This window comes from Gekko japonicus, unplaced genomic scaffold, assembly GCF_001447785.1.
Source record: "Gekko japonicus isolate JY-2015 unplaced genomic scaffold, Gekko_japonicus_V1.1 scaffold635, whole genome shotgun sequence".
Classification (NCBI taxonomy): domain Eukaryota; kingdom Metazoa; phylum Chordata; class Lepidosauria; order Squamata; family Gekkonidae; genus Gekko; species Gekko japonicus.
Window position 1 is genome coordinate 529,473 of NW_015161422.1, and position 13,385 is coordinate 542,857.

General features: G+C 42.7%; 1 protein-coding gene across 1 annotated transcript in view; it reads left to right on the forward strand.

The window, feature by feature from the left end:
- LOC107124835 (cytoplasmic FMR1-interacting protein 2) overlaps positions 1–13,385 on the forward strand; it is a 119,186-nt gene that overhangs the window by 43,443 nt on the left and 62,358 nt on the right. Inside the window, exons 10-11 of the mRNA XM_015428342.1 lie at positions 6,190–6,281; positions 10,168–10,285. Of these exons, the coding sequence (XP_015283828.1) occupies positions 6,190–6,281; positions 10,168–10,285 (210 nt within the window). The remainder of the gene's footprint in view (positions 1–6,189; positions 6,282–10,167; positions 10,286–13,385) is intronic.

Consider the following 13,385-nt stretch of genomic DNA (forward strand, 5'->3'; position numbering starts at 1 on the left):
CCCCCCCCCCCGACATCTGATCGTGCCGGGGAGCAACTGTGCGGCGGCTCGGGGGACCTGTCTGATCTCGCTGCCGCGTGTCTCTTTTGATGCGGCTCAAGAAAGCTACAATTCAGCCGCACCTTTTTCCCCAGTGTGGCCAGGGCCTATGGCTAACACAGCTTTTGTATCAAGTAAATACGTCTTGTATCAAGTTAATAAAATAACGAGCTATTCAATTGATAACCACCATCCATTTGCTATATGATGGCAAGGATCCAGAACACTCATTCAGTTACGATATTCTATTAAACCAACTATTTGATGTGTTTAAATTGGTTTTGTACCTGGAAAATGAAATGTTTCATGGTTTGTGCAGGACTCTTCCTGTTTTTGGCTGCATTTAAAAAAACAACAACAGAGTTGCTGTGTGAGACTCCAATTTTGGATTGATTTTAGTGCTTCTGAAAGCCAGTTAAAACAGATTTCACCATCTTTCCTGAGTTCTGAGGTGTGCTCCCATTCTATGTGCTCCTATTCTTTACTGTCTTCTTTATATGTACATTGGGAAGGGGGCCCTTGAGAAATTTCCCCTTAGAGTCCTGAAAGCCTGAGATACACATTAGTAGCTTAGCAGCTTCTTTGTTATTCTTAGCACCCTCTTGGGCTTGGATCAGTCAGAGCTACCAAAATCTGCATTAGAGAAGGGAAAAGGGTGAACTGTCTGGGGAGGAGATGAGTTTCTTGGATTGCCTTTCCAATAGATTATTTCAGCAAGGGTTTTCCCCTCCTTTGGCACCCAAAATTTATTAAAGTAGGACAGAGGACACTTCCACTGTTCCCTGAGGAAAAACAATGCAGTTTCAGGAGTGGCTTTAAAGTCTTTGCAAGATCTAGACCCATGAGTACTATCAGGGAAATTTGGCAAAGTAGTGAAAAATAAATGAGTTTTACCCAGCTCAGTGAAAAGCATGTCTGTCACTGCCTTAGGAGGCTATGATTCATTCTGCTTTATTTCCCCCTACTGGATGTTCTGGCAGCTGCCTTTTGTAGTTCTGTTCCTAAGGATGAGATGAATAATTACAGATCCAGAAGAGAAAACGGATGAACTAGTGTTGCATAAAGTCAACATTTGTAACCATTAGCCTACAATACTGTCTTTTAGACACCACTTACATTTTTATATCCAGACTTTTAACTAAAGGTGTTTCTCTTTTTAGCTGTTTTATGGTCTCTTTTTGGTATAAGGTCTGTTTTATGGATGTCTTAATCCTGCTTTTATGTTCCTGACTTGTTTTTAATGATTTGTTTTGTTTTCATATTGATATTTTATAATAGTTTATGTTGTTTTACTTAGAAGCATGTATGACAGACCCCGTCCACTTCCCTCCCTTTGAGGCAAAATTTTCCCTCCAAATTTCTTTTGTGTACCTTCACTGACTGAGCAGCCCAGGGGTGCATTCTTCTCTAAAAAGTAGCTTTTACAGTCCCATCCTGTGTCAGTAATAGGTAATGGCTATTTTCTCAGCCCAGGACCCGAGGGAAGGGTTGGGGCCTCCATTTATCTTACATGTCAGAAAATGGCACTAGAGATGCTTTTAAAACTCAAAAATAATAGGAGGTTTTATTTTACATCAAGGGGACAGGTTAGGTGAAGTCAGGGGTTGAAAATACTGAAGTAAAATAGTGTTAGCACAAACTCTTATTCTGACTTATCAGGCAAGTGAGAGTTTCTTGAATTATTCACAGTTAGTATAGTTCTTTATTTTATTTATTATTATTTATTTATTTTGTTCGATGTATATTCCACCCTCCCTGCATTTTTTTTTGTTGGCCCCCCAGAGGGGATTTTTCATTGCATTTTTAAATTGGACGACAAACTACAAAGAAAATAAGGGAAGGGAACTACAATTAAGGAGAAAGAAAAAGTAACCACTACTACCTAAAACCCCAAGAGTAGGAGATAATTAAAACAGCTTGAGTATAAATTTTTTCTTAAATCGCTAATATCATTTGAACTTAGTCAGACATGCTAAAATATCTTTTAAATCTTAATTTTAACTGTTAGAGAGAAACCTCAGAGCATCTCATCATTAAAAACTATGGTTTCAAAGGCACAATTCAGAGTCCTTCAGCCTTCAATTTTTTAATCTTGTCTTTTCCTCAGTTTATATGGACTTTTAGGGGCAGCCACCCTTTTTTCAGAAAGAGAGTCCTCTCCGGAAGACCCCGAGTCCAACTCACCACTGCTGTCCTTCTCCTCTTTATCCACCTCCTCTGGCTCACCCAACTGGATTCTCAAAAACTCCCATGCTTTGGAAACAGAGTCAATCTTTTCTTTTTTATCCTGTAGTGTGAAGGTTACGCCCTCTGGAATTAGCCACCTGTAGACAATTGCATTTGTTTGAAGAAAAAGAACTAAGTCTTTATATTTCTTTCTCCTTTGTCTTATTTCAAATGGGATATCTCCATTTCCATTTCATTTATTAGCTTCATTGACCCAAGGTCTTAAGTCAAACATGCAAACAACAACTATAAAATGCATTTCAAGATCCTGATAGTATTGTCCTCAATTTTCAAAGGTGACCCCGCAGTCGCTCTCAGGATAGAATCCCTCACATGCCTCTTCGAGAATCTAATTACTATTTCCCCAGGCAGGTTATTCTTTTTTATATAAACGGAATAGGACCTGTAGGCCACATCCATCTCACTCATAAGGTATTCTGCCTTCAGATCTGTCACTGGGGCTAATGCTTTGCTCATCACTTGCTTTAGATTCTCGCCTTTAGATTCTGGGACATCTTGGAATCGAAGGACCAGGTTTGCCTTCTCCATTTGTAGCTGTAAAAGTTGTTCTTCTGTATAAACTTGCTTCTTTTCCAGTTTTTGCACCTTTTCCCACCTTTTGAGTATTGGCGTCAACTTCTTTCACTTTCTTAGCTGTTTGCTCCGTGATTTTTAGCGTCTCATTCAATTGAAGCTGCTGAGTAGTGATGCTTTGGTTTGTCATTGACAGCTGTTCCTTGAGATTAGTAATCTGGTCCAGCAGGGGGCGCAGGGATTCTGCCAACGTGTTAGCCAACTCGGTGGTTTCTTCCGGACGAGGGCTCCCAGTTACTTTAGCTTTTAAAAGTTTTTCTTTCTCAGTCTTCTTTCCCCGCCATCTTTATGGATTGTTTACTCTCCAAAAAATTGCTAAAGTCTCTGAATATATGCTCATACGCTCATCCACGCCCTGGTAAGTCTCTCCCAACAGTTTTCAGTGTTTTTACTTTCGCTCCCCCCTCGAATCTCACTTTTTAATTCATGCGCATGGGAAGGGCCCCTCCCCTGCTCGCTTTACTTTCTAGTCCATGGGGTGGGAGTTTAAATTGGCTTTTACACTCTAATCCAACTCACAGTTCATATTCGGTCTTGCGACCTTGCTGTAGCTCCATTTAAACCACTCAATCTCCAGTGCTTGTCCCAGTCAGCGTCACTAGTTCCATATGGACACACAGCAGGAGGACCGTCGGGATGGAGAAGCGCCTCGATTCCTCAGCATCGCACTGGCGAAGAGACCACCTCTCAAAAGTCCCATGGCTAGGAGCCTTTCAACCAGGCTCCAGGGGGGTAGCGAGACATCGCCCCCCCCTCCTATCTGCTGGTGCGTAGATTTCATCCCCAGGAGGTCCGGGAGATGAGTCTGCTCAGCGTGCCGCCATAAACCGGAAGTCCCCCCTCCCCGCATTTTGAGAGACTTTTGTTCCTAGTTTTTCCCAAACCACTCCAGTTCACTATTTGTATAATAGGAGGCTCTTTTGGTGCCCAGAAGGCTGGTACCCTCTTCCCAGTACCCAAACCCCTTCTCTTAGAACACCAGAAATCTGTTAATTGACTTTCAAGTCTCTACAAGCAGTATCCAATCACACTAGACCAGGGAATCTCTACTTCTCAGAGATAACTTTTCCTGTTTGACTAGGTAGGGATTCTTTTCTCTTCTTTTCTCCCTAAAAGATTTATCCCCTCTTCCTTTTGCCAGAATGGGAGACTTCTTAAGCTACCCAAACCTCCTTGCCAAACTTTCCCCAGTTCGCTATCTGTGTTCAAAACTGCCCTCAGTTAATACTGAATTAAGACTATATTAAACTGCAGGTGAATTGTGGCTTTGTCAGCACTAAACCTCTTGTCTATCAAGGCTAGTCTAAGATGATCTCAACACATGTTTATGTCACAGTTAAGACAGCAATCTCAGTCTGTTCTCCTCAGCATCCAGCTCACACAAGACTTCCTTTCTCAGTTGATGCCTACCAGATTGCCTGGAGCAGCATGTCACTCAAGGTTCTCCAGCTCTGTGGAGTACTAACCCTTCACAGTCCTGTAGCGTTATGTACAGCACTTTTAAGCCTCTTTTAAAAAGTACAGTGTATCACAGCATGGTCCAACAGGACTTCAGAGAAGCAGCATTAAAATTCCCTAAATAAATAAATCAGGAATAGTTCTAACTATTTTACCATCATTAATTAGGAGGGCAGGAAAGGCCAAAGTCAGTTGGCAGAGCTTCTGCCTCTGCCAGATATTGGAAAAACTAAGACTTTGGTTACCCAGGTCATAATATGCCATGGGGGTGACATGAAAGAACCAAGATAAAGATGTCTAGAAGAACAGATGATTTATACAACTCGTTTTTCAAAGGATGGCACAAGTCAGAAATAATTCTAACCTCAAGAAAAATTCCATTTTGACCATAAATATAAATCTGTTAAAGAACACCAATCTGTCATTGCTTCTTTTTTGAGGGTCACTGGAAGCTTTTGATCATGGAGAGCCAGTTTGGTGTAGTGGTTAATTGCACAGACTCTAATCTGGGAGAACTAGGTTTGATTCCCCACTCCTCCACTTGCAGCTGCTGGATGACCTTGGGCAAGCCATAGTTCTTTCAGAGCTGTTCTTGAAAGAGCAGTTCTCTCAGAGCTCTCTCGGCCCCACCTACCTCACAGGGTGTCTGTTGTGGAGAGGGGAAGGGGAAGGAGTTTGTAAGCCACTCTGAGACTTCAAGAGAAGGAGAGTGTATAAATCCAATCTCTTCTCTTCTTCTCTCTTCTTCCCTGCATTCTAATACCTATGACCAAAGGCTAGTGACTGATTAAATATGTTGATGTGGTCTCAGAGGAATCATGAAACTGACATGTATCTGATCTAAAAACAACATTGATACAAATTTAGGTTCTAAGAGCTTTGTCAATGTTAAAAAATGGGAAATGGAAAAAGACGTCAGTAAGAGTCCTTGCTGTGCTATGCTCCATAACTAGATACAGAACTCTTTAGGTAGATCCAGTTTGAATTTATTCCCTAAAAACCTTTCCATCTCCCTGCTTTTCATGGTCAAAGGGCTCTGTCTGGTACCTGTTGTTGTGCTGACAATTTTAGATAGTTTTGTTACAGTCATGGCCATAGAAAACAGTGTGATTGCTGCTGGGTGCCGGAAGCACAACAGGAACTAGCTGGTTAAAGAGATATTTCCTGTTGCGGAGTTTTAGAACTAGTGTCTCTGTTTTGTATGACAATACTTATACTCTCAACTTCAGCTCAGTAGTCTATGTGTGACAGGATGCTCCCCTTTGAATGGTTTCTGTGTCACTGGAAACTAATACAGAGCGCTGATCTCTAACAAGTATTTCTCATGCACGTCAAGTTAGCAGTTCTACATGCAATTCTATGCACAGTTACTCTTGTCTAATCCCTTTATAATCGGTACACTTTGACTAGAGTAGGAATGCACTGTTAAACATCTTACTGAGTCATTGCATACTGGATTGTTTAGTTTTTAATATTTCCCCAGGATGTAGTAACATCTCCCCCAGATGAAACTTTCGTCAGAAAAAAATGCTCACCAAGTAAAAAAATTCTATCGGAAACTCATCTCGTGGTAATGTTATTTATATTTTTAAAATATTTATAAGCCCACCTTTTTTCATGAGCATCTCAGGATTTTACCATGTCAAAAATGAATGTGTGAATCTGGCTTGAAACACTATAGTAACTCATGCCACACTGTCCATGTTACATGTGCTCAGTTCATTCTGAAAACTCGCAGCACTCTTTGGAGAGATTGTTCGGGACTTTTATTTCCCCCTCTTTTTCTATTTTTGCCTGATCTCATGTATTGTTCTCTCAGACCCATAAGGGAACCTCTGCCTCATTTAAACGTCTTCTGTTTTTTTCTTCCAGCAGCTGCAGGTGGTTCCTTTATTCGGCGATATGCAGATAGAACTGGCCAGATACATTAAGACCAGTGCTCACTATGAGGAGAACAAATCCAAGTGAGTGCCTGCCATAATGTCTCTTGGCTTTGGTGTGTCTTGGTCAAGAGAGGAAGTTGCCAAGATGCTTGCAACTCTCCTGCTCTCGTGTGTGAGGTCTTTGCATGGGTGCCTGTGAGTGTGTGTCCATAAGGTTATGATCCCAGGCATGACTCCATACAAGTGAGTGCTTAAATGTGTGGTGTGTTTGGATTCATTCTCCATCCTTTCTGTCCCATACCTGGAATGGCAGTGATCAAACAGGTCTGTGTAGAATTAGGCATTGCCTGAGGCCACTGAAACAGACAGGCTTAGGCAGACCTACCACATCATAAGAATGAACTCCCCCCCCCCTTACACACAAAACAATCCCAGTAGAAGTCTGGTGTACAAATAAAGTGTAACACTTCTGACTGTGCTGCTGTGCTGACTGCTGCTGAGCTTTTTCTTTGACCCACCCTGCTCATTGCTGCCATCTTGGGAACTGCTTGTTCCTCTTCATGGTTTGCCATTATATGTGACCTGCACCTCAGAATTCCAGGGCAGGCTATGGCCTTGAGGAGAGGGAGTCTGGCATCTTCCTTGAACTTGCCTTACAATCACTCTGAAAGGCAGGCCTGCAGTAGACAATGTGGTATCTGACTCTGCTTCTGGGGTTAATCTTTCAGGGACAGAAACTGGACTCTTTTCCTTACCAACCAATGCAAGGCTTTCACATGCTATCTCTGATAGTGCCACAGCTCTGCCCTTTTAAGACCTCACAGCTGGGAACTCGGCCTTTGGCGGAGGGATTCTCTGGCTTTTGGAGGAACATCTGTACTCCTTGTGAGTTTGTCCTCATTTTGCAGACCCCATCTCTGGCTTCTGGCCTCCTGTTGTCTGTTTTCTGTTGCTTGCTATCTAGTGCTTGCTGCATCCGACTGTTTCCACACTGCACCTTAGTTGCCTCAGACTTCATGCCATCATTCTATAGGCCTCAGATACACCACTACAAGACATTCTTCTTTCCCCAGGCAAAACCTCTGTTGCCCTTCTTCCTCACGCATCCTGCATGCTGTTTCATGATCCTGCCCTAATATTTTGCCTAAACCCAGTCCTATGGAACTACACAGCTCCTCCCTCCCCCAACACTGTGATCTCAGCCAGAACTGGGCCCCTGATGGCTCTGCTAAACAGAGGTCCCATGGGGAACTTGCAGCTGGCATGTGACTACAAGTCTCCATGGTGACCAAGTGACAAATCTCATATCAAATTTGTCCTGGAGAGTATGTGATTGGTGTATGTACCTGCAAGAATGCCAGATTGGCAGTGGGTATTCATGATTATGAGAGTGTGGCTAGATAGTCAATGTGTGCATCTGGGAGTGGTCTAATGTGACTGAAAACAAAGGTATGCATTTAAATGTGTGTGTGTGTATATACTCTGAATATAGCATGAGTGTTTGTATGTCCACTGTCTGTTCTTGTATGCTTTTCTGCTTGGTGGCTATGAGTGCAGGTATGAATGGTCATGATGTGAATGTGTATTAAGTGTGCCTGCTCTGGGTAGTTTTTATCCACATTTTTCAGTAGAGGGTATAAAATCCTCCAGAGCATGGACACCGCATTTTCTCTCTCTGTCCAATACCAAGGGTGATAATTGGGAGACAACACTATAAATGTAGGGATTTTCAAGAGACTTTCAAGGGGCACAGCAGAGGAAATATAGTGTGAAATTGGAGCTAAGGTTCACTGTTACTTCTAGAGTCTCATTCAGATGGCTTGATGATATGGATTCAGATCACATGAAATAAATTTGAAAATGGATGTTGACTACTGTGGTATATGCACAATAACATGGCTCTGGGATCTTTGCAAGCATTGTCAGTCACTGCTAAAACAGTCTTTTTGAAGGGATGTTCATCTGAACTTTTGGCAGGCTCAGTTAACTCATATGAGCAGATCATGGACAGCCTCTTGAAATGGAACTACATGAAAGAGTTGTGTTTCACAGTTGCGTTTCAAGAGACCCTCCAAGTGATCATTTACGAACTTGTCTGGCTTTCTTAACAAAAAGCTTCCTGGAAAAATGTGTCACAAAGACTAGTTCTAGCGTTACTCTGGTATCATCTAAGTTAAGAATACTAGCTCTATTAAAATATTGTTCCACATTTCTCAGATGGTGTATAGCATTCTCCACTTCCATTACCCTACGTAAGTGGGTGTTGTGTTCCCCTAACTTTTGTTACTTTTGGAATACAATAAATACAAGCCAACCATGTGAAATACATTTCTTGCTGCATCTTAGCTTTAGATCAAGAATCAAGACCCCAGGAATTCAAAGCCTACAGGATAATTACTTATAGAAAGTAATCACCAGTACAGAAATCCAGATTTCTCAATAACTTGGTGAAAAAATACAGCCACTGTTCTTTGGATATATCTGATATTCTGAAGTACCTGATTAATTATTTCCCTCACCAGCATGAATGTGTGGTTCCTCACTGATCATCCTAACCTTTCCCTCATACTGCTAAACTCTGTTGAATCCTAACCTAACCTGAGGTAAATTTAGAGCATTTATAGGAGTGCTTCCATTTATGGAAGCTGTCTAACAATGTGTCTATTTAATTCCATTTCTAATGTCTCCAGTTACATCCAAATGGTCAAAATATTTCTTCCTAATATTCCTCCTATACTAACAGTTCCTTTCTCATTCAGTTTCCAACTAGAGCAGCGTGACCCTTGAGGTGCTCTCCTTCCCTGGAGAAAAAGATTTCATACACTAAATGATTTCCACGAATTTTCCTATGTTCCTGCACTTTCACACCTTTTCTTTTATTTTCCTCTCCCTTACACATTTTACCCTTGTTCTGAGATGCAATTAACTAATTTTTCTTGCATGGTGTTTTAATTCTGCATTATGAACTAGATTATATGTGGCAGGCATCAAAGTATCTGATCATCCCTGTTAACCTGCCGATTCCTTTGGGGGAAGCAGGACACTGAAAGGGTAAGAGTGAAGTGCTGCAATTTGGGGAGAGCTGAAGATAAAACTGGGCATGATTCTCCACTGTTATTATGATTAACAACTGCATCCACCACAATGACACTAAGGAAATGTAGTTTATCTTCCTACAGGATAAAAAAACATTATGCTTGGTTTACATAGTGCTGATGACCCAAAGCAGTAGATTTTAAATTATGAAGCCTCATTTTGGCAAATAGCCAACAAGAAGACCACGGGCTGAAGTTTACCTAAGAACTTTTGTATGATCATTCAGTTGTCAAATCTCTGGCTAATTCAGCACTGTGGAAGGAAAAATGATTGGTTCATAGTCTGATTTACAGATAAGCTGTTTACACCACTGTAGTGCTTTTTAATGAGCCAGATAGGTATAATGAACATTTTCCTGAAAATTACTCATTTCACTTTGCAACACAGGTGTCTTTTATTTGGGTTAGTTGTGAGCAAATAGCCTCGAGCTGATATAAAATACTAAAGAGACCTTCCCTCCTACTTTTGGTCTTCTTTATATGACAGATACTGGTAACCAGTCTTCCAGTTCTTTCACGTATTTACTGAAAGGTGGTAATACAACTGCTCACTTTCTTGCCAATGACACTGCAGATGTCCAGCTTCCTCTCAGCCTACAAAACAAGCACAACCTTGTTGAAACTAATTCATTAAGATCTGGGCTGCTGTACGAAAGGATTATCCTCTGTAAATATTTAACACTATGTGACACAGAGGCACGCTCACAAGCACAGTCTGGCAGTGGTTCATGTCTGGGTGTAGTAGAAAGCATTATACTGGGTATAATGGCATGTTTGCAGCGTTATGAAGCAAAAATGTCTCAAGTGCTAACTGTTCTTTTACAGTGTTACTCCCTCTCCCACCCACTTAAAGGCATTGATTTTCTGCCCAGGTGGACATGTACTCAGAGCAGCATCAGTCCTCAGTATAACATCTGTGAGCAGATGGTACAGATCCGAGATGACCACATTCGTTTTATCTCAGAACTTGCTCGCTACAGTAACAGTGAGGTAAGTTTAGACTATCCATAGAGTAAAGCAGGCCCTAGGACAATTCTGGGGATAAAAGGAACATGGACTTAAGTAAATCTCAGATTGGCCAGGAACTCAGTGGGGAACAAGGGACAAAATTTCTTCATTTTATTTTTTTTACTTTTTTTGTGATATAGATAACAGACGTGGCTTGATTAGAGAGCAGGAACAAGCCTTCCTTCCTTCCTTCCTTCCTTCCTTCCTTCCTTCCTTCCTTCCTTCCTTCCTTCCTTCCTTCCGATATTGGATTCTAAATCTCTGAAAACATCAACCTTTTATGACTTCCTGATTTGCTTTGATTCTGCCTCTCCTTGATTAATATAGGTCTAATTAGATATGAAAACAGCACAACTCAAGCATTAGAAAGTGGGGTATATCCACTAGTCTAAAGGGGAATGGTTGTTGGGGTGATTTTCAGCAAAGCAGGAAAGTTGCAAGAAAGGCTTGTCTTTCTTTTGAAATAATTTCATCTCCAGCCACTCTTCTTCTGGTGAGCTTAATTTCCCAGCTGGGAACAAAAAAACAATTGAGGAGAGGGTTTGGTGGAGAGAGGACATAAAGGGGGGGGGGAGAGTTCAGCATCTGCTCCTGTTCCATCTATTATGCATGACATTTCACCATTATGGAGCACACCCAGGGCTTTTCTTCTGGGGGAATGCGCCAGAATGGAGTTCTAGAACCTCTTTGACAAAATTCTTTTAAAAATGTTTAAAAGTTCATGAGTTTTTAGTATACAGATTGAAAACTTCATTTCCCTCTTGAGAGTTCTGGCACCTTAAAAAAAAAAAAAAGCCCTGCGCAGGACTCATATAAAATATAACAGAACAAATAACAAGTGAATAAAATATGCACATAAGCTAAATGGGCATACGCCATACACCCAGAACGCAAAACACTTCTCTCATTTCACCACTATACCTGTTCCACAGTAAGTCATGCTCTGAATAGGTCTGCTGCAATCACATCTCGACAGTGATGTTATTTTTCCTGGTCTTCCAGTTCCTGTTTTCCAAGCTCTTATTTCTTTTGCATTCTAACTACTGATTTGATTACAGGGGTAGTAATGGTGCTGGAGAAGACTCTTGAGAGTCCCTTGGACTGCAAGAAGATCAAATCAGTCAGTCCTAAAAGTAATCAACCCTGACTGCTCCCTGGAAGGCCAGATAATGAAACTGAAGCTCAAATACTTTGGCCACCAAATGAGAAGGGAGCACTCACTGAAGAAGACCCTGATGCTGGGAAAGATTGAAGGTCAAATAAGACGGGGACGGCAAAGGATGAGATGGTTAGACAGTGTCATAGATGCAACAAACATGAAATTGAGCCAACTTCAGAGGATGGCGGAAGACAGGAAGGCCTGGCGGGATCTGGTCCATGGGGTCGCGAAGAGTCGGACTTGACTGTGCGACTGAACAACAACAAATGGTAGTTTGTAGCAGCCATAACAATAAAAAGTGTTGAAATGCCACACGAACCTTTATTGACGAGCAGGAACTCACAAGGACTAGTGGAGTGAATTTCCATCTCCACTGCTATTTCCTCTTTCCCTTCCGTGAAAGCCCCCATAGTCTTTCCCCTTTTCCTGCTCTTCCTATCCACTAGCCAGCCTACTTTTATCTTTCCTCCATCTTAATTTTTTTTGTTCTACCCTACCCTGGCACCTCTTATTCACGGAAATTGTGGCCTGGTTGTGGGGTTCTGGTTGTCAGGTGAGGCCTAGTTGCACCAGGGGAAACTGTAAGGACTTGTGAAAGCACCCATTTTCCACTGCCTCATCTTCCCTACACTTTCATTTCCCTCCCATATCCTCAGCTTTCCCTGCTTCTATGTCTCCTTTCTACCCACCCATCAGCCTTTTGTCTGCTCCTCCATCTTCAGCTATATTTACTATTTATTTACTTCATTTATAGCCCAGCATTCTCCACAAGGGGGACTCAAAACTCCTTACTTCATTCTTCTCCATTTTATCCTCAGAACAACCATATGAGCAAGGGTAGACTAAGAGGGAAAGAGCTCCTCTCCCCACCTGCCCTGGCCTCGCTCCAAAAGAAGGGAGGGAGAGAAGAAAGGGCAATCTGCCTGACCATGCTTCCCAAGAGGGTATGGAAGGAGGGGAAAAGAGGCAGCCTGCCTAACCAATTGGCTGGGTGCTATTTTCCTCACTCTAGGCAGGTCTAGGGCAGGCCAGGTGCCACTTTGATCATCTGGCATGGGCAGGGGTCTTTTAGTAGAAAAAGAGCTGCCGGAGCTCATTAGCATAACTCATTAGCATATGCCACACCCCCTGACATCATCGGAAGTGTGTCAGAAGGCAACATCCACCACTCAGGCTCCACCCCCAAAATCTCCAGGTATTTCCCAATTCAGAGCTGGCAAGCCCCGTGGTCCCTCTCCGTGGTCTCTCATTCCAGTTCTAGAACACTCCTGCTACACCCTGGGGTCTTTCCACTCTTGGTCCTGTCATTCCAGTCCCTGAACACTCCTTCTCCACCCTGGGGCTGTCATTCCACTCCGTGGTCTCTCATTCCAGTTCCAGAACACTCCTGCTCCACCCTGGGGCTGTCATTCCACTCTGTGGCCTATCTTCCCAGTCCCTGAACACTCCTGCTCCACCCTGGGACTGTCATCCACTCCGAGGCCTGTCATCCCAGTCCCAGAACACTCCTGCTTCACCTTGGAGCTGTCATTCCACTCCGTGGTCTCTCATTTCAGTTCCAGAACACTCCTGCTCCACCCTGGGGCTGTCATTCCACTCTGTGGCCTGTCATCCCAGGCCCAGAACACTCCTGTTTCATCTTGGGGCTGTCATTCCACTCCTTGGTCTCTCATTCCAGTCCCTGAACACTCCTGCTACACCCTGGGGCTGTCATTCCACTCAGTGGGCTCTCAATTCCAGTCCCAGAACACTTCTGTTACTCCTAGGGGCTGTCATTCCACTCCGTGGGCTCTCATTCCATTCCCAGAGAGTAGTGTATTTGGGCCCAGAGACCCTAATGGAAAATCCATTCTGCATTTTTATTGCAACTCTACTTGTACTGTAATGTATTTCAATGGAGCCAATGCCAGTCAATTGGCATTC